The 21,781-nt window shown below is 47.6% G+C and overlaps 1 protein-coding gene across 4 annotated transcripts in view; it reads left to right on the top strand.

Annotated features, from left to right (window-relative positions):
- The window catches only part of Abl1 (ABL proto-oncogene 1, non-receptor tyrosine kinase), a 131,605-nt gene that overhangs the window by 74,218 nt on the left and 35,606 nt on the right, over nt 1–21,781 (top strand). Inside the window, exon 1 of one of the 4 annotated variants that reach the window (XM_006983445.4) lies at nt 9,878–10,062. The exons of 1 other annotated variant lie outside the window; for it this stretch is intronic. In XM_006983445.4, coding sequence (XP_006983507.2) covers nt 9,984–10,062 — 79 coding nt within the window. In that variant the 5' untranslated portion in view covers nt 9,878–9,983. Of the gene's footprint in view, nt 1–9,877; nt 10,063–10,357; nt 11,921–21,781 lie in introns of those variants that run through there. 2 more of the 4 variants (XM_076568955.1, XM_076568956.1) reach the window with 2 other exon arrangements.

Below are 21,781 nucleotides of genomic sequence, written 5' to 3'. Positions count from 1 at the left end.
CATGAACATGATCTGCACTCCTCAGATCCCAGGCTTTTGCTTTCTCGGATATGGCACTAGGCTGCCAGACCAAGCGAGGGTACTGTGGGCTGATAACTTGGATAAACATGGCGCTTCTACCTCCTCCTCCCTGCTGAGTTTACACTGTGGAGAGGGTTGGACAGCTTGTTTTCTTTCCCTTGGAGCCCTCTCTCTACACTCCTCTCCAGCTGCCTTCTTCCCCACCCCCAAAAGTAATGTGATCTCCCAGGCCAGTTCCTCTGCTCCGCAGATTCCTTTAGTCTTAGGGAAGGAGAGGAAAGGCATTAACTGTTGGCTTCCCAGTTCCAAGTTAACAAACCCCAGTGTAGCCAGGCACAGTGCTGAGCTTGAAGCAAAAGGATGATATGGGTAACAGTGTCTATTGGATCCCCTAAGTTCCCCCACGAGACGTCTTATTTCAGAGATGTTTCTTTTTCAGTGTGGTGTGTGTGTGTGTGTGTGTGTGTGTGTGTGTGTGTATGCCTGCCTGTTGACATAGAATTCATGATTCTCCTGCCTTGGTCTTCTGAATGTTGGAGTTTAAAGGGTTGTGCCACCATATTGGCGATAGAGACTTAAATCTTATTCAATATTCAGGTCAGAAGAAAACCAACAAGATTTAGTAATTTGAAACGAAATTCTTTGGCCCTCACGGCAGAACGAACTCAAGTACAAGAACACAGACATTTGTGGAAGCCTGAAAATCACTTTAAGTTGAATTCAAGCTTTTGATTGAGCAAGAGTGCTCTATGCTATTTGTGTTATTGATATTCCTGTTTACCGTTAAATATAAGGTGCAGATGTGAATGGAGTGAAGAACTTGGTCAGAATGCTGGACCTCCATCAGCAAAGCTGAGATCTGAGAGCTGTTCACTGCAACAGGTTTTAAATAATTTTTTAGCCCAGTGTCCTTCTTGATCATACACCACACATTTCTATGTGTGTGCATGTGTGTGTGGTTTGAGTTAAGGTCACACAGGCCAACATTGTCTTCTCCAGTCACTCTCATCTTATTTTTTAAGACAGGGTCCTCACTGAGCCTGGAGCTCCCAGGTTGGACTAGATTGGCTGTCCAGCAGACCCCAGGGGTCTTCCTGGCTCTACCTCTCAGTACCAGGGTTACAGACTTCCCACCGTGCTCAGCTTTTAGGTGGGTGCTGGAGGTCCGCTTTCTCGACTCGTCCATCTCCTCACTCCCATCATGGTTTTGGTTTCTGTTTTTGTTTTGTTTTGTTTTTGTTTTTCAAGACAGGGCTTGAACAAGCCTTGGCTGTTCCTGGAACTCACTTTGTAGACCAGGCAGACCTCAAACTCACAGAGACCTGCCTACCTCTGTGGGATTAAAGGTGTGAACCACCACCGCCCAGCACCCGTCATGTTCTTTTAACAAGGGGATTTGGGGATTTGGGTTCCATTCCAGGTTCTGCTGCCAACATGCTGTATGGACTTGATACAAGTTGTTTAACCTTAGCCACAGCTGTGTTACCTGTAAGATGCACAAAACCGTTTGTGAGAAGTGAATGTTTCCCCATCGCTTTTCCAACCCCACTGAAATGACAGCAAGAAGATTTTGTTGGTTTGGAGACAGTCTCACTATGGCGCCCAGCTTGACCTCAGACTGATGGAGTCTTCTGACTCAGACTCCTGAGTTCTCAGCTTATAAGCATATGCACCACATAGATTTTTTTTTTTAAACTGAAGATGTGTAAGGACAAAAGGAACCCCAAAGGAGACAAGAGTGAATAACAAAAATGACGTTTTCAGGAAACTGCAGGCAGCCAAGAGTGGTAGCAGGATCCTGCAGCCTGATTTCTGAGAGTGAGCCCTTAAGATGTGAGCCAGTGCACTGGTGGGAACAGAGGAAGGGTCGGAATCAGAGGTATTAGGACCGTAGAAGACAACCTGAAAGAGGGATGTTCAGAGTTCTCACAGGGCTCCAGCCCTGCACAGTCAGGCGAGAGCTCCTCCACCTCAGTCACATGTGGTAGAGAGTTTCCCATGAGGCTGTGGACTGCAGCCTGGTATGCAGCCAGTAACAGGAGAGTGGTCAGGAATGGGATGGATCTGCTGTTGAAAGTCCACACAGTAGTGGATCCCAGCCCCTCTCCCAGGGCCTGCTAGGCAAGGCCTTACCTGGGAGGAGATTGAAACACTCCTTTCTGGGGAGAAAAGAAAAGGAGCGCCCCCAGAAAAGTACCCTCTAGATACCAGCACTGGGGCTTCCCTCAAAGTCCTTCAGCCATAAGTCCTTGTAAATAATGAATGAGCAGCCAAATGTCATTGTTTAGAGAAGTCTCAAATGGTAACGAAGAGTAAACTAGACACACAGAGGCAATGCAGGAGGAGTTCAAAAGAATGGTTCCTCACAGTCCTCAGGGACAGCACAGCATCCAAGAACCTGCAACAAGAGAGACATTAGTGTTTTTTTTTTTGTTGTTGTTGTTTTTTTTTTTTTTTTTTTTTAGTTTTTCGAGACAGGGTTTCTCTGTGTAGCTTTGCGCCTTTCCTGGAACTCACTTGGTAGCCCAGGCTGGCCTCGAACTCAGAGATCCGCCTGGCTCTTCCTCCCGAGTGCTGGGGTTAAAGGCGTGCACCACCACCACCGCCCGGCGAGACATTAGTGTTTTTGTTAGTGTTGTTAATCTGTTGTTGGGGTAGCAGAGTCTTCTATGGCCCAGGCAAGCCTTGAACTCACTATGTAGCTGAGACTGGCCCTGAAGTCCTAAGAATCAGGTTTTTTTTTTTTTTTTAAACTAATAAAAACTTTGCCTGGGCATGGTAATACACGCCTTTAATCCCAGCACTTGGGAGGCAGAGGCAGGTGGGTCTTTGTGAGTTCAAGGCCAGCCTGGTCCACATAGTGAGTTCCAGGACAGCTAGGGCTATGTAGAGAGAGCCTGTCTCAAAAAACAAACAAACAAAACATTATAACCACCATTTAAAATTTAACAGAAGACTAAGTCAAATTTACCTTAGAATGTGGAACATAGAGACATGGACATGGAAGACAAGGGAGGCAGGGGGTTAGAGGTGCCCTCCCAGGGCATCAGTGCCCATCTGGCAGGAATTCCAGAGAGGGGGAATTAAGTAACAGTAATAACAACAACAAATAGAAGTTAGGAGACAATTATAAGGAAAAAAATGAGCTCAGCAGTTAAAGATGCTTACCGCACAAGCCTAGTGGCCTGAGTTCAATTCCTAGTTCATTTCAACTCACATAAAGGTGGAAAGAGAGAGCTGACTCTACAGAGCTGTCCATCAACCTCCACAAGCACGCTGTGGCACACATACTGTCTCCTAACGATTTTTTTTCCTTTTTTTCTTTCTGATATAGGGTTACTTTGTGTAGCCCTGGCTGTCCTGGAACTCATTCTGTAGATCAGGCTGGCCTCAAACTCACCTGTCTCTGCCTCCCAAGTGCTGGGACTAAAGGCATGAGCCACCACCGCCCAGCAATAATATTTTTTAAAGGGAAAAATTCAGGCTTAGAGAAGTGTCTTCTTAAGCTAATGCTGTTCTCTGAACTAGATAGCCCAGCACTGCATATGAAAGAGACCTACTCTAAGACACATCGTTGTGAAGTCTGAGGATGCCAAGGGGAGAAAAAAAATTCTGTTCTAAAAACTTGCAAAGAGAAAAGCAAGCTATTTATGAAGGTTATGGAGGTTCAGAAATGTAATAGGGTTACATATCTAAATGACGATCTTTTTTTTTTTTTTTTTTTTTTTTTTTGGTTTTTTGAGACAGGGTTTCTCTGTGTAGCTTTGCGCCTGTCCTGGATCTCACTCTGTAGCCCAAGCTGGCCTCAAACTCACAAAGATCTGCCTGCCTCTGCCTCCCGAGTGCTGGGATTAAAGGCGTGCGCCACCACCACACCACCACCACCACCACCACCACCACCACCACCACCACCACCACCACCACCACCCAGCTCTAAATGACTATCTTGTAAACTTAGAAAACAATGGGGAAATGTCTTCAAAATTTAGAGAAGTTATCCCCCCCCCTTCCTTTTTTCTGCTTCCTAAGTGCTGGGACTAAAGGTGTATGCCACTACCACCACTCCATGGGACATTCCATGTAGCCTAGGATTCTATACCCACCTAGACTGTCACAGTAGTATACAAGTCTCTTTTAGACTTGTTTTACCCAAGAAGCCACAGGGTGATGGGTTCCAGGAAAATGAGGAAGTAAGCCCAAGAACAACTTTGAGAAGGCTTGAAGTGTTTCAATATTTGGGGAAGTACTGGGAAGTTTTTTTGACAGATCTTTGAAGTATTTGGGAAGAAAGTAATAACTAGGAAATAGGAAATTAAATTTTGTTGTTTATTTGTTTGTTTGTTTGTTTGTTTTTCGAGACAGGGTTTCTCTGTGTAGTCCTGGCTGTCCTGGAACTCGCTCTGTCAGTCAGACTGGTCTTGAACTCAGAGGTCCACCTGCCTCTGCCTCCTGAGTGCTAGGATTAAAGGCATGGGCCACCACTGCCCAGGGACAATTAAAAGAAAGAAGGAAAGAAGAGGGGGAGAGGAAGGAGAGGGGGGAGAGGGAGGGAGGGAGAAAGAGAGAGGGAGAAAGAGAGAGGGACACGATATAACTAATACCACCAAGAAAAGTGTAATGAAGCATTCATTGCCTGAGCAGTGAACAGTATTAATGCAAACCTCACCTCTCCGTCTAACCAAAACTCTTGATGCCACAGTTGGGAGGGTTAGGCTGAAGACAGTGTAATGCTATTCTAATGAGCAGGTAGGTGATGTGTAGACTCAGCCCAGAAGCAGCAGGTGTGGAGCTTAGACACCCAAAGGAAGCAGCTCTGTGAACACACCAGAGTGGGCTGCAGGACTAGGTTTGCTCTCTGTCTCTGTCTCTGTCTCTCTCTCTCTCTCTTCTCTCTTTTCCCTCTTCCCTCCTCCTCCTTCTCTTCTTTCTCAATAGGTTTTCAGTCTATAGCCCTGGCTAGCCTGAAATTCCCTGTGTGACCAGGCTGACCTTGAACTCATAGAGATTCACCTGCCTCCCCTCTGGAGTGCTGGAATCAAAGGTGAGCACCACCATGCCTAGGCTTAGTTTTAATATTTTCTTAAGACTATTAAAAGAACCTTCATGCTGCTTGATTTTTTTTTTAACCAAGTATGTATAGTACTTTGATTAAAAGTAGAAAATAATTAACATGAGCACACTAATATTATTCATTTTATCAAACTAAAAGATTTGTTTGAACAAATATGTCTATACCATTTATAAAATAAAGTCATATATATATATATATATATATATATATATATATATAATGAAATTGTTGTTCTGTTTCTGAGACAGGCTCTACTTAGCCTAGGCTGGTTGGCCTCTTGATACCCTTGCTTCCACCTCCCAAATTATGAGATTTTTACAGAAAGAGAATTTGCTCTGGGCCCTCACTGAAAATCTCAGCCTAGACATCCCAAGGGAAAGAGTAGATCAGGTGCATTGTTGGGATATGCAGGGGAGGCTGGTGAAGATGTGGGCTGGGGGGGCTGGGTCCCAAACTCCCCAACACTAGCTTTAGATGAAAAATTAGTCTTTGTGACATTTGAACCTTGCTGCTCCTGACCCACAGCCAGTTGACTCTTACCATTCACAAAGTTAGCAGATCTCTTGTCCTTAGGACAACCTCTGGACCCAACATTTTCCTAGAGCTCACTCAGATTATGCCTTTTCCAGTCATTATTATTATTTTAGTTTTTTGAGACAGAATTTCTCTGTGTAGCCATGGCTGTCCTGGAACTTGCTCTGTAGACCAGGCTGGCCTCGAACTTACAGAGATCCGCCTACCTCTGCCTCCCAAGGTGTGTGCCACCACCACTGGGCTTTCCATTTATTCTTGATTCAGTGTTGATTTGTGCTCTCGACTTAGACCTAGTGCTCACGCAAGAGTGCTGTTCCCAACTGGTGCAGGGTCCTCTGGGAAATGATGTTAGCAGTTCACCGTGCACGTTCTGTGTCAGGGTTTCTGTACATCATTTCCAGTGTCCAGCCCACTCCTACGACCACAGATGAGGAAACTGCAGCTGTGACTGAGGCTTGGGGAGTCCGCTCGACCCACAGGCATTGCAGTGGCCTCAGAGGAAGAAGGGACAGGAAGTACACAGGGCTGGGGTAAGACAGTCCTGGCAGGTCCTTGAACCCTGGCCAGGGTTTACCTTCTGAATAGCATCTGGGAGATGAGGAGAGAGCCCCTTCCTGGATTTGCAGCCCACAGCTTCAAGCAGATCGCCAACATGTTCAAGCTCATGCAATCTCTGCTGCTTGGCCTTGTCAGTTACCTAGCTTTCCCAGGCTGAAGTCACTGGGCCTTAGTGGCCTGTGACTGGTGACTGACAAATAGTTCTGCCTGACTCAAAGGTTATGAGACTTATGGGGACACGTATGTCCTTGTAGGGCAGGAAAGTCCTGTGGCTCTTGTGATCATCAGTTCAGCTGCCTAATTCTCTGGATGTCTGTACCGGGCATATGCACCAAGCTAGAGACACTGGCCAATGAATGAGAGCCTGTAGGCTGTGGGCTGTGTTGGCCTGTGCTTGTGAAACAAACGGTCCCTGTTCCCCAGCATGACCAACTGTGCTGAAAAGAGTGCAGGGCTGAGTTGTGGAGGCCTCCTTCCCAGGCCTCTTGTCACACCCACCTGCCTCCCTCCCACCTGCACTCCCAGCCCAGGCCTGCCTCCTAAAGAGCCCTCCTTCCTGATTCCCGCCTCCTCTTGACCCACTGCTGTGGTGGGGGCCTGCCCGTTTCTTTTTAAAAGAGGCTAAACCCAAATTTTATCTAAAAGCTTCAGGGTCCTCTTTTGGTTAACTTATTCTACTGTGACATACTTCTTCAATTCACAGGTTGTTTTCAGATGAATAAATTCTAGATTCATAAAATCCATTCATCCCCATCTGTCCCGTTCCTGGTAAAATACATCAGCAGTCTTTCCCTCTTCCAGAATGGCCCCTGGGCTCACGGACACAGGGTCCTCTGGGGCTTCAGCAGTTTCGCCCACACAATCTGAGGCAGTAGGCTGCAGCCCAGATGGGATAGTGAGCAGGCCCAGCAGCTTTGGTGCCAGGTTCATCCATGGACTGCACTTCCAGCACTGACCAGGTGGCCGCTCTCTAGCAACACATTTTAAACTTTTGTTACATTGATTTGTTTGTTGTATGGGAGCGGGGAATGAAAGTGCCCAGAGTTCCCACACCACTTGGAGGTCTCCGAGCACTTACACAGACTGGTTGTACCGTGCAGGTCTGTAGATTTCCCAGGTGACAGTGGCACAGCACGTAAGCCTTGGTCCTTTCGTCTTCCTTTCTACATCTGCTACCCATCTTCTTTCTATTTACTTTGAGACAGTCTCATTATGGCCCTGGCTGGCCTAGAATTTTGCCTGTATCCCAGGCTGGCTTTGAACTTGTGGCAATGTTCCTGCCTCTGCCCCCCAAGTGCTGAAATTACAGGCATGCCCCCATGCCTGCTGTGTTTTATTTTTCAGTCACTGGCTTTCTGCTTTGGGCTGATGGAGGTGCAGTCTCAGGCCTTTCTTCCTTCAGATGACTGAGACTGACTGACTGCTTGTACACATTGCTCTTCCCATCTTGCCAGAGTTCAAAAGCTGTATCTGGAAAGAATAGTTCAGTCTGCTGTGTTGGTGTGCAATTTGGCAATGGCCTCCATGATCATTGCCACTTAGAGCATATTGCCAGGCCTGTTGATGAATAGTTTTATTTCTAAATTATAAAGGGTTTGGACAATTGATAAGCATTACTTATTTAGAGAGGATTTTAGAGGATAAGGTCATTGTATCCATAAGAGCAGAATATTCGTAGTAATTAGCTTTTAAAAACAAGCTTACGCCGGGCGGTGGTGGCGCACGCCTTTAATCCCAGCACTCGGGAGGCAGAGCCAGGCGGATCTCTGTGAGTTCGAGGCCAGCCTGGGCTACCAAGTGAGTTCCAGGAAAGGCGCAAAGCTACACAGAGAAACCCTGTCTCGAAAAACCAAAAAAAAAAAAAAAAAAAAAAACAAGCTTACATCCCAGTATGAAGTCCAGCACATGTGAATAAATGTCTGACTTGTATTAAAGAGCAATATTCAAGGATAGTGTTAGAATTTCAAAATGCCTTTTAATGTGTAGTTCTTGGCATTAAGCGCCAATCTGAATGTAACCCTGTGATCCGATATGCTGTATGGCGGACTTTGTTATAGTCTGATCCAAGACCCTTGGACTTTCAGAATGGTAGCAGAACAGACAGATACTGCGTCATTTGTTGGGTGTGTGCTGGTGGCACACCTCTCAACGTTATTGTTGGCGTCATGTGGAGGTTAGAAGGTTCAAGACAACACTAGACAGCATGTGGGCTCTCACGGAAAATGGTCTCCTAGGATCAGGAAGGGATCCAGTTGGTGTGCGTGCCTATTGGTCTCCAGATGGTGGCGTGGCATCAGTCTGTAGGCCCCACTGGGCGCTCCTGAGGCCTGACCTGGCACCTGCACTAGTAGCAAAGCAGGCCCCCTTGGCTTCAGCAGACAGATTTCAGTGTTGATTAGCACTGGCTAGGGCACTTCCGAAAAGTGCATGACATCCTGGCTGAGAGGCTTGTGATAGACACAGACACAGCACTGCTGGTGAAATCTGCTGTTTTAGGCAGACACCCTGGGCTCTCAGCATTTTAGGGTAGGCTAGCCCCGCCGCCGCCGCCGCCGCCGCCGCCGCCGCCGCCGCCGCCGCCGCCGTCCCCCTCCTTTGTTTTTTTGAGACAGGGTTTCCCTGTGTAGGTCAGGCTGGCCTCAAACTCACAGAGATCCGCCTGCCTCTGCCTCCTGAGTGTGTGTGCCACAACTGCCCAGCTTTTCTTTCTTTTGGAACCAGAGTCCCTTACTAAGACTTTCTCTGAAACAGGTCATGACAACCTCGCACATCCAGCTACCCAGTGCTTGAAAGCTAGGTTCTTAGTGGGAGGGACGCCTAACCCACTGGTCAGGAGGCCAAACTTTGGAGCCAGGTAAACCCTGACTGAGTGCATGTCTCCGGTTCCTACCATGTGAACTTCTTGAGTGTCTGTTTTCACATGAAGAATCGGGGTGATGATCTGACTTTCCTCACAGGATTGTGGTGCACATGCCCTGTGGATGGCAAGGCACATGGGGGTCCTTCTCATAGAGGACCATCCTGGTACAGGTCAGCTCTTCAGGTGGCAGAGGGTGTGGACCAGATTTTTAGTTATGTAACATTCTTTCACAAGTTTATTTTCCCTTTGTCGTTGGAACTTGGGTGGCTTTTTATTAAATTACTGGCTGTAGTCTGGGGTCCTTGTTTCCCACCAATCTAGATTCTGAATCTGTGCCAGTAGCCCACTGCTGCGATTATTGTTAGTTCAAATCTTGTTGGTAACGTCCTCTAGCTAGCGGTTAGGAAAGTGATGGCCCATGGCGCCAAAAAAAGAGGGAAAGTTCTCCTGAAAATGAGGTCAAGAAGGGCCGCCATTCCAGCCCACAATGAACATTCACTATGGAGACGGAATTCCCTAAGTTTCAACTCACATCTCCAGGTCTAAATGAATGGTTGGAGCAGCGTCCGGTCTTCGGTATTCCTGTGGGTTCCAGCCCTGACTGTTCACATTCCTCAGACACCCACTTTAGGCTTAATCACAGTCGCTCCTCAATGTAAACGACACTAGTCTTGGTAACTCAGGAGGAATTTGCGTTTCCACCGACCTTCCCGACACGCGGCAGCTGGGGAGGGCGCGGGGCCGCTGCCTTTCCTTGGCTAGGAGAGGGTTAAGGGCCAGGCGGGGCGGGGCGCAGGGCCCTTTGTTACCGGCCTAGGCGGGAGGCGGGACGCGGGCCGGGAGCAAGCAGGGCTGGGAGCCCGGTGAGCGCGGCCTTGCGGGGCTGGGGGCCCGGGGCGGCGGGGCAACGAACAGGGCCTTCGTCGCGGCCGTGGGACCATGTTGGAGATCTGCTTGAAGCTGGTGGGCTGCAAATCCAAGAAGGGGCTCTCCTCGTCCTCCAGCTGCTACCTGGAAGGTAAGCCCCTGCCCGGGGGCGGGGGGCCCGCCAGGACTGTCCTTCTGAGGCCACCGCGGGCACTCGCTGATCCAAGCGGACTTCCCGAGAGCCGCGGCTCTGCTGCTGGCTAGGCCCCAGCGCATGGTGCGGCTCCCGCCCAGAAAGTTTGAAAAAGCCAGAGAGCCACAGGCCTTAGAGTCCTCGTGAGCCCAAGTTGTGGCGTTTCTACCGCTAACTGGGAATTATGTGTCACAAAGGTGGGCCTCCACCAAGTGCCGCGTACAAAAGGATCCTGCTCTACCATTTATGGGTACAGAATTTCGTGTGAACTCTCTACCCCCACCCCCACCTTTCTGCAGACCACGGAGAGGTCTTGGGAAGTTTCTTTTTTTAGGAGGGAAGCAGAATGATTTTGCTTGGTATTTCCAGAGGTTTGAGAGCATCCAGTTTGGTGCTTGGTGGGGGGCCCCTTATGTTTGGTTCTTGGCATAAACTTAGAGCCTGCTTTTGCCTGCCTTCCTCTCGCCCCTCTGATTCCCTTCCTGTGGTCTTGAGTGTTTGGTTCTAACCCGAAAGGATGACAGATGGGAGAGGATGAGTGCAGGGTGCTGGGCCTGGGCTTGGCCAAGCCTGTCAGGACACGGTTGACCTCTCGTGGGGACTGTTGCTTCTCCAGAAGGAAGGGCAGAAGCACTCTCAGGCGCCATGGTGCCCGGGCTTCCTGGTTGTTTCATGTAGGAGTTCAGATAGGAGGAAAATGGCAAGTTTATTTTAGAACCACCTTGATTTCTACTGTTTTCTAGTCTTTCTCTTTCTAGAAATGAGGGGGGGGGGAGAGGCTCTTCAGTTCTCTACCATGCTTTTCTTTCCTTTTCCATCTGACCCAAAGGCCTGAAGGGCCGGCCCCACATAACCCCTGGCAAACTTGTGTCCAGCACAGGTGGAGTGTGCTGCCCCTTTGCCACAGCTGTGCTCAGGACTCTGGCCCTCTCCAGGACTTCAGGGGATAGATCCCTTAGAGGAGCCTCTTGTGGATGGCATGAGCTCAGAGTCTAACATTTGGAGGGAGGAGTTGGTTTATTTGTCCCCCAAATTGGCATCTGAACAGCCAGAGTCATCTTCAGTTAATACACTGCTTACTTTTTCCACGTCTTTCCACATTCTGTGCACGCTCCTCCCATCTGTATCCAGTTAGCGAGAGGCTCTATCATCTCCATTTGGAGGCCGCTGCTGGAGGCAGAGATGAATGGACTTTTGTAACTGCAGTTAGGTCACAGCACAGCTTTGCCTGGGTATCAGCTTGTTCCTGAGGGTAAAATGGGATTTAGTGCAGATCTGGCTGGCTTAATTATTGTTTTAGAAGGGAAAAAAATCCATAGTCTTATTCCAGCAAGCCTTAAAGTGAATTCTAAAGTCAAGCCCTGAAGAAGTATCCACACAGTAAGGCTTTTTCCAGGAAGTGTCACTCCAGGAGTTCTTTCTGCTCACTGTGTTCAGAATTCTTGTTCTAGAGCTGAGAGAATCAACCCAGCTCAGTAATTATGTCTTAAAGACGGAAGTGCTGTCTGTCTCAGGGGAAGAGAGCGGTTGCCAGCATCTGGAGAAATAATCCAGGCTTTTCTTTTCCTACTAACATCCTAAGTCAATCAATCAGTTCATCAACACCCACTCAGCGTCCGAGGGAATTGAATATGGTGAGTTTTCTATTATTACCAAATGCATGCTCCCTGCTCCTTGGGCCTAGCTGTCCGAGAAGGCATGGCCGACACGGGCAGCAGTAGTTGTTAGGTGGCTGTGGTGGCCAAGCACCATCTGCACTCCAGACGAACTCACTTCCTGACTTCTGATGGTGGCCCTGACTGTCTCATCTTGTTAGGTAAGAAACTGAAGCACCAAAAGGCTGAGTGACATCCCTGAGGTGACAGAACTAACACGTGATGGTGCCAGGATTCGAACTTGTGCCGTCTGGCTCCAAGGAATCCACTTTAAAAAAAGAAAAAGTTTGGGGCATTGGAACCCAGGGCCTTGAACTACATCCACAGGCCCCTCCCAACTTTTGAATTTTGAGCCGGGGTGTTGCCACGTTGTCCAGGCAGGCCGTGAACTCAGTCTGAACACAGACAGGCCCTGAACCTGGCATCCTTCTACTGCAGCCTGCTGAGCACCACAGTGCCTGGCCCAGAAAGCCCACTCTTAGCCCCAAACCATGGACCAACCATTTGTCTCGTGGAACACGCTGTCTTCATTCAACACCATCTTCAGAAACTCTCAGCTAGTGCCTGCCCTACACCAGTCTTTCCCTTCTGCACCTGGCACTGCTAACACCTACTTTCATAAAGCAGCAGAGCTACTAACATTTGTTTATGCAAACAGAAAAATACCTGTAAGGAAAGCCAGAAAGAGTAGTTACTGAAAAGAAATTGGCCCTCCTGTTCTCTCCCGAGAGGCAATCACTATTGTTCTGTTTTGTTTTTCTAAAAGAAAAAGCATGCCCCTCTAGAGGTAGCTCACATTTATAAGGCGCTTTGTGATGCTGGGATTTTACTCTCCGGTATCTATTCAGAATGACCAAAGCAGTTTTAGTCTTTGGTCCACTTGGAACCCCAGTCTTGTCAAGTCCCTGACCCTGGGCACGTGAAAGACCGCATTTGTAGTCATCCACATGGTGTGGGGAGATCCGTGGGCTCTGGGTCTGTGCTGGCTGCAAAGTGAACTCTGGTTGACCTCTCTCATTTATTTGAAGAGCCCACTCCGAAGCTCCTCAGCATGAGACTGTCCAGCCAGTACCTCCTGCAATGCCAGCCAGATTACTGTGCCTTTAGAACTGGGCTCTGAATTATCTCCTGAGGTCATCACTTGCTTCCCTTGTTTAGGAACAAGAGGATCCCAGGCTCTTTCTGTCACCTAGCAGACCAGTCTTTGTCATTTTGGGTGGTGTTAATATCATTGTGCTTTTATGATGTGACAGTATATGACCCCAGACTAGTTCTCAGACTAGCCCTGTTGTTGTCCCAAGAGAAGGCCACTAGATCACTTTTGTGGCAGCACTTAGAAGTTGGCGTTAGAAGCTCCCCCATGTGACTCTGACTTCCATTTCCTTTGTCCGGGTCAGGGAGACTTCCTTTTTCTAGCTTGTGGGCTGGCTTAAGGACCCGTGAGAACCCTTTTGACCACTTTAAAAACAGCTGAGGCAAATGCATGTGTTTCTGCTAACTGGGAGCTGCTCTCTGGTGCCCTCAGATATTGTTGGGCCTCCCTTCCAAGTCCTAGGAGCATCAGGCTTCCCCCTCTGATCCCTAGCAGCCTCTCCTCCTACCCTCAGCTGGGTTGACCTTCCTCACCCACCCCTAGGTCCCTGATGTGTAGACATGCAGTTCTGGAGCCAGGCATCCTCTCAGATGATTTAGGCATGGTGCTCTCTGAGCTGACCAGCTCTTATTTATAAAACGAGGCTCATAGTAGTTTCCACCTCTTTGTTGAGAAACATCATGTAAATTATTCAATCCAGAGCCAGTCATGGAGCAAGAGCCAGCAAATGTAAGCTGTTGTTATTATAAACAGATCTTTAGCAATCTAAAATGGAGGCTTTACTGGTTTCTCTGATGGCTGAAGTAATGATAGAATTGCGCTAGACCCACCCATACTTTTTCTTGTTAATAATTTATTTTGAAATTTTAAAAATGCATGTGCAATAAAACTAATACTTTGTCTCTTAGATTTTAAAAATTCCATTATTATCTTATGCTTTGTCTCTTAGATTTTAAAAATTCCATTATTATCTTATGCTTTGTCTCTTAGATTTTAAAAATTCCATTATTATCTTATGCTTTGTCTCTTAGATTTTAAAAATTCCATTATTATCTTATGCTTGTTTTGTCTGCATGTATGTTTGTGGACCACATGTGATGCCTGGTGACTGCGGAGGCCAGAAGAGGGTATCTGATCCTCTGGAATTGGAGTTACAGATGGCTGTAAGCCACTGTGTGGATGCTGGGAATTGAACCTGGGGCCTCTAGAAGAGTAACCAGTGCTCTTAGACACTGAGTCATCTCCAGTCCCTCTCTTCTTAGATTTAAGTTGAAAAATATCTTCCCTTCCTTGATCCTCTCCTTAGTCCCATGGTGAATATTTTAATAGTACATGAAGCATTCCCATTGATTTTTGGTTAGTATCTTATTTCTCTTCTGCAGAGGAAATATTTCCACAGCCTCAGGCATTTACAAACTAAAATCCTGTGCTGCTCAGAGCTTTTAAAAATTGAGTCATTGTAACTGTGCTGGTATAATCACTGGTCTGAGACAGACATGGAAAAAATGGGAATAGACAGGTTTTCACTAAGCCAAGCTAGTGCTCATACTTGTAACCCCAGCATAGGGTTTGGGGGGGTGGGGACTGAAGGAAGGCTATGAGGATGATCTTTATATATACATGTGTATACACATCCATATTCATACACATACAAACATCCATATACTGGGCCTGGTAGGCACACCTTTAATCCCAGCACTTGTGAAGCAGAGGCAGGCGGATCTCTGTGAGTTTGAGGCCAGCCTGTTCTACATAATGAGTTCCAGGGCAGGCAACATAGTGAACCCTGCCTCAAAAACAAAACAACAGCCTCCCCACAAAACCTACCATATACATATGCCAGCAGGCGGGGGGGGGGGGGGGGGGGGGGGGCACACGCGCTTACACACACACACACACACACACACACATCATGCAGAATTAGAACTAAAGATCAAATGAGATACTGGAAGAATTTTCCTTCATACTCATAAACAACAATTTATAAAATGTATCCTTAGATTTTTTTTTTTTCTATTTATTTACTTTGAGACAGGGTCTCATGTAGCCTAGGCTAGCCTCAAGCTGATAGCAGTCCTCCAGCCTCAGCCACTCAAGAGTTGAAATAGGTATAAGCCGGTGGGAATGCTGTTCCCCGATGCCATGGAAATTTTAAGTCTTATCAATGTCAAATAGTAAAGAACTCCCTTGCACATATTACCCACTTTTGACAGTGGTCAGCTGGTCGGCCTGTGTCCTTGCACAGTGAAGTCGTAGTTGCAGAAGTGACAGAAAGAGTTACTTGCCCTTTTTTCTGTGTGTGTACGTAATAGGTTTGTGGTTTGTGCGTGAGTGAGTGTGCATAGAGATGTGCGTAGACATTGCACACGTCTGCATTGGTGGAAGTCAGAGGACAGAGTTGGTTGTCAGTCCTGGCCTTCTGCCTTGTTTGAGACCAGGTCTCTGTTGTTTGCTACAGCACTGTGTGCAACAGGCTAGCTGGCTCCAGATTGTATTCCAGGTTTACAAACTCAGGTCCTCATGCCTGCATGGCAAGTACTTTACCCAGTGAATCGTCTCCCCAGCCAGCCCTTTTCTTTTGAGAATGTAACTGTCCTTATGTGGGAACCATTACTCAATGCTCAAGTCCCTTTTCCTAATACATACCATTGAGTAGTGGTGGATAAGTGAGAGATACCTGTAGGAAGTAGAGTGTGGGAGGAAAGAAAGGGAGTAAAAAGGGAGCCGAGAAGATAGGGAGACAAAGGCAACCAAGTCAGGAGAGGAAAGGGAGACTGGACATGGGTGGAGATGCAGGGAGAATGACCAGCAGGAGGGACGGAGACGAGACTGGAAACAGGTGCACTGATAGGTGCCAGCTGAAGCAGAACTAGAGGAGGAGAGTCTAGCAAGTGACGTCACCTCACTGGGCTCCCGTTTCTTTCCTCTTGCTGGAGGGCCAGATGTGGTGCCAGTCCTCATCATGGGTCATTAGCTGTTGCTCACCACAGGGAGTAGCTGGACCTCACACCTGAGTCTGTAGAGCCCCAACGTTCACTACACCCTCCTAAGATGTAGCACGTTTTACACAGTGCATCTTAAAATTGACTTGACTCTGAGATGGGGGTACGGTGAGACATGGCTTTTTGGAGCCTGAATTGCTCGTGTGTGTGTGTGTGTGTGTGTGTGTGTGTGTGTGTGTGTGTGCGCGCGCGCGCGCGCGTGCGCACACATGCGGTCATGTATTTCAGTGACCCAATAGAAATGCTAATAGTTAGTGAGACTTTGTCGAGGAGTTGGCTACCAATTGGTGGGCCAGTTCAGTCAGGTACAAGGGACCCAGAAGACACCATCCCTGGCTGTCAGTCTGCTGTACATGGTCTGAGACAGAATAAAAACCCTTGTGTGGTCAGCAGATTCACTGTGGACATCTGGAGTCTGCAGTCAATGCAGGAACTTCTGGAACAGTCCATAGAGACAATCCATGGCTGCACCACACTGTCTGCTTGTTTGGTTTGAAAGCACAGAGAGATGTATTTTTGTGGCTCATTCTGTTTAGGATCTTAGCCATAGCTTATGTTTCGTTGAAAATAACTCCTGGTGTTCCCTGGGCTGTGCTGGTCAGGTTGCTTTGTCCTATTTCTGCTAGCTTTGTTTGGGCTAACAGATTATTACAGTGCACTTTTCAGTTCTGACCTAACAAGCATGGAGGACTCTGCATCTGAGCTTCCCGGCAGAGCTCTACTGTGCTGATCCCTCCTGAGAGTGTGGCAGGCTGAAGCTGTTGGTGTCTGTGAGACAGGCACAGGAAGGAGCATCTTGGATACAAGGGTTCTGAGATTTTAATCTGGCCTGTCTGTATCAGAGCCCAAGGCAGGGATGGACACAAGAAGGTTCATAGGTGTGATAGCAGAGGCAGTCCCAAGTGCTCAGGTTTGGGAAGGACAGTAAAAAGTAGAGGCAGGAAGGAGGTGCAGTGGCAGATGGGAAGGCCCCGAGGATATTGCAGCCTGTGAAGGGTCTACCAGGCAGTGAGTGGTGGCTGTCAGGGTCAGTCAGGTGAGGCAGCAGGGACTGGGAAGCTGGGTGGAAAGATGGGAGAATACAGCTCCCCACTGAGATTCTGAAGGGCCTTGGAGAAGCCTGAAGTTTCTCTGCCATGGATAGGACTGACAGTGCATTTTCTGAGGCCCATGCAGACTTAAGAGCAAGCAGTGTCTAAAAAGCTGCCAACAGCCACCCACCTTGCCAGGCACAAGCTATTCTGAACATTGCCTGGATAACACTTAATAAATGGTGGCTGACCAGTGACAGGCAGGAAGTAGTTCGATTGGTATTTCAAAAGGACTCTTCCGTGGCAGGTAGCACGGAGTGTAGAGGTGGGGCGGCTGACGGGTACTGTGCTACAGAAAGGAGAGAGAACTGACAGGGAGGGGATGGATCACAGATGCTCTGCGAGCTTTGGGAAGCTGATGCTGTCGATGTTTTAAAAAGTCTTTAGAAGGCTGTCGAGGTGACTTGAGTGGATAAAATGCTTGCCAGGCAAGTCTGATGACCTGAGTTCTACCCCAGAAACTACATAAAGGTCAAAGGAGAGAACCCACTCCAAATTATAATAATCATAAAAACTAAAATTAATAGTTACAACCATTTCCACGAAATTAGAGCCTTTAACAATAGATTGATTTTTATGCTGGGTAGTGATGGTCCACACCTTTAATCCCAGCACTCAAGAGGCAGACGCAGGCAGATCTCTGAGTCTGAGGCCAGCCTGGTCTACAGAGTTCCAGGACAGCCAGGTGTGTAAGTTCAAAAAACATCAAAAGATAGTTTGGTAATGGTAATGCATGAAAGTGAACTAGGTACAACACTTTAGACTCACCAAAATAGATAAAATATGGAGTATTTTCTCTGAATCTGTCAAATGTTCATGGACTGGACATTGTTAATGTAATTTTTGACTGTATATATTGTATATACTTATTGTACTTATTGTATATAGTTTTTCTTATGTTAGTTATAACCTTTCATTATTTTAGACAAAAAAGGGAAATGTAGTGATATATTGTGTACCCTAATAAATTTGCCTGAAGGTCAGAGGATAGAACAAGCCACTAGATTAAACATAGATGCCAGGCAGTGGTGGCACACACCTTTAATCCCAGCATTAGGAAGGTTGAGTCAGGAAGTGATATGGTGGGCAGAGAAAGGTATATAAAGTGTGAGGAGACAGGAACTAAAGCCTTTTCAGCTGAGAACTCAGAGGCATTCAGTTAGGATTTGTGGAGTTGGTGAGGTGAGAAGTGGCTGTGGCTTGTTCCTTTGTCTCTCTGATCTTTCAGTATTTACCCCAATATCTGGCTCCGGGTTTTTTATTAATAAGACCATCTTAAGATTCTAGCTACAGCCAGGGCTACACAGAGAAACTCTGTCTTAAAAAACAAAACCCGGGGCTGGAGAGATGGCTCAGCGGTTAAGAGCACTGACTGCTCTTCCAGAGGTCCTGAGTTCAATTCCCAGCAACCACATGGTGGCTCACAACCACCTGTAATGAGATCTGGTGCCCTCTTCTGGCCTGCAGTCATACATGCTGTGTACATAATAAATAAATAAATCTTTAAAAAAAAACCCAATAGATTAATTTTTTTAAAATGATTTATTCTTACTTCTTTTTTATGTGTATGCCACACGTGTGCAGGTGCCCACAGAGAGCAGAGAGGGTATCAGATCTGAAGCTATAGTGACAGACAGCTGTGAGCCCCACCCCTGCCATGTGGGTGCTGGAAACCTAACTCAGATCTTCTGCAAGAGTAGCAAGTGCTCTTAACCACTGAGCCACATCGCTCCAGCCCCAATAATAGATTCTTAAAGGGTGAGACAAAATTCCTTTGTTTTTTATTCTGGAAACAAGGATTTGTATCTTCAGAAAGGTTGGTATTTGGATGGTTTGACAGGATCATTGATTCAGGGAGAATTCCATTTTGTTTTAATTGACTGGGTAAGTACATTGTAATAGAAAAATTGTAAGGAAAATGCTTAAACATTGAGATGACTCAAAAAGGGGTTTCTGTAGAAACCTATTTTATTTAGTACCATAATATCCAGAAGCAGGAGGGGCTATTTTAAGAGAAAGTTGCATAATATGGTCTGGTCACTAGCATACACCAGCCTCCAGGGGACTCTTCTTCATGGTAGGTGTTTTGGTCTCTGGGGTCTCACTGGGTGCCTCAGCAGCCCTGTGCAGAAGTCATTACTCTGGAAGGTCCTGGCTCGGAGGTCCCATGACCTTGCAAGGGAAGACCATCTTTGCTTCTCTAGCCTTTAGCTGGAGCCAGCCATTTTGCTTCTTTAAGAACACAGGAAACAGAAGACAATACCAGTCTCCGGCAGAAGTCAGGTGTCCACATACCACAGCTGCTTCACACAGCGCTGTCTCTTAGCTAAGGTATTCATAAAGCAGCATGCTTCTATTGAGATCGAGGTGCCGGACTGGCCTTAGGTAATCCTCTTCTTTGCTGAGTGCTGCCTCTGCCTCCAGTCTCCTCTCCTAAGGAGACCCCATCTATTCTATCACTGCATCCCAGAGACACAGCCCTTCCTGGGTGTTCACTCTTACAGCCTTGCCAGTTCTCCCCAGCTGCTTCTTCCAGGGAGCAGCCCAGAGGCCACCAACGGCTCTGTTCTTGTTACCTTCTCCTCCACGCCAGCTCTTCTGCATCCATGACCCGCTGTTGCAGGTGCTGGGTGTGAGGGTAATAGAAAGGCTGAGTTTTGTTCAATGTAGTTTTTGTCTTTAACTGAACTGTATGTAAAGGTCTGAGTTACCAAAGGGATGGAATTGCTCTCGGCAAGTTCACATTGTGGGAATAATACTTCTCCAGATTCACATTGTGAAGAGTGCATTGAGGCAGTTACGGACTGACTTGAGAATATTCTGAGCATGACCTCATCAGCTGGAACACAGAGGAGCTGAAACACGAAGGAAGCCCTCTCCTTTGCAAAGGGTCTGTTTTACAGATCTGTGCATTACAGAGATTCCTTGAGCCAGAGGAAATCTGAAAGGGGCCACCAAGGAAATAAAACGAAAGCAGCTAAGGCCCAGTCCTGGGACTGAGCACGGGAAACAACTGTGTGCTCAGGGACACATTTCTGCTCTGCCCCTCCCCCATCCGGAAGTGACTCCCAGAGCCCAAGGTGAGGACAGCAGTGAGTGCTGTGCAGCTGGCTGCCCTGCACTCCACGGGACCTGGGTACCATGCCAAAAGGAAGGCAGGAGCTTCCTAGGGATGTTTTTCCTGGGGGTGAAGCCTCCCCTCCCCTCGGGACAGTGAAGTCTCCTGCCCTAGAACTCAGGGCCAGCATCCGCTCCCTCACTGCTCACAGCGGTCTAGACCAGATATGCTGTATCTGAGAGCCTTTTGTAAACATTTTTCATCAGTGACTCACGACCTTGAAAAAGGATTTTTTTTTAAACGATTTTTAACTTATACTCGAAAGACCCAACCCGTTTTCCTAGAGTACTGTCCAAACAAGCTAATCATGCACAGACCCAGGGAGTTTTGGGGCATGGCTCCTATCGAACTTTCCAATAGTCTGATACCCTCCTAGCGGAGCCAGGGCTTTCTAGTCGCTTGGAGGCAGTGTTTAGATGGCACCAATCCTTGGTGCTGCAACTGGCTGATTAGCAACTCTTTCCAAGTGTCACTGATGGGCGGCAGCATGCTTACTAACTCACAGCAACAGAACAAAATGGTCTTAGAGGGGACACCGGGCACGTTGAAAGATCCAGATCAAGTGTATTTAAAATGTGATTCAGAGGGACACAGCAGAAAGTGCTCGTGGTGGGGAAGAAGACGACTCCTGGCACACACGGCAGTTTATTGTCCAAGGGTTAACTCCCGCCAAAGGCTTGCTGAGACAAGGGGGGGAGCTCCTGGAGGCGTTCTTTTGAGTAAGGCTTTTGGGCTTGGTGGTGATGGGGAGGTTTCCTGACAGTGGGATGGCAGGAAGTTAGTGTCTTGAGCAACACAGATTTGAGTGCCTTCTGCAACTTTGGCCTTGTGAGCTGTGATCATCTCTATGGTTGACGAACATAGTCGGCTATGAAATGAAGAAAGGAACTTGGCACCGGTTCACCGTGAGTCAGTTTTGACATCAGCCTGGACTGGGAATTGGCTGGAAGGTTTTGTTGTTGAACCGAGGCTGCACTCGATGTCTCCATCCAGAGGCATGCATGAGCAATCCTTCCCTTTGGGCTTTGGCTGTTAACTTGAGGACCAGGACTGGAAGGTGGAGGAGGGGTGGAGAGAGGGCTTGGAGGCCGTTTGTTGGAGCAGGGGCAGCTGCAGGACAGTTTTCTCTTCCAACAAAGCCTTCACCCCTTACCTACATTGTCAGCTTCTGTCCCAGCCTTGGGGACAGACCCTCTTCACTCCTCACCTCCGGACAGGCTCTGTGTCCTGCTTTCTCCAGGTGTTTTTCCAGGCCACTTCCCCTGGTTATGTAACCTGATCAAATCCAGATGCAGCAGAATGTCTGATAGAAGGGTCAAATGGCATTGGAGAAGAAAAGCACTTCTGTATGCAGGACCCAGCATTCATTTCCTGCCTGGGCCCAGCCTTCCAAAGCCTTGTGCTGCTGGCCCTGCCTTGGGGCATGCAGGGAAACACAGAAATGCTCTTTCAGGACAGTGGGAGGGGCGGGGCCCCTCCCCAGAGCTGCTCATTCTAAATTGTCTGTTATGTAAGCATCCCTGGCTTCTATTTACATGTTATTCTAGTGTTGGGGTTGGGAGCTGATTATAAAAATAACCTGGCCATTTTAACAAATGAGCCATAATATAGGAGAGAGTAAAGACATCTGAAAGACTTGTGATCCTCCCACACCCTTATGTTAGCTGCTGTTCACATTTTGGTTCTTTTTTCAATTTTTATAAAATTGGGATATTACT

Source organism: Peromyscus maniculatus, chromosome 4 (assembly GCF_049852395.1).
Source record: "Peromyscus maniculatus bairdii isolate BWxNUB_F1_BW_parent chromosome 4, HU_Pman_BW_mat_3.1, whole genome shotgun sequence".
Taxonomy (NCBI): Eukaryota; Metazoa; Chordata; class Mammalia; order Rodentia; family Cricetidae; genus Peromyscus; species Peromyscus maniculatus.
Note: the sequence above shows the minus strand (reverse complement) of the source record. Positions and strands in the feature narration are given on the sequence as shown.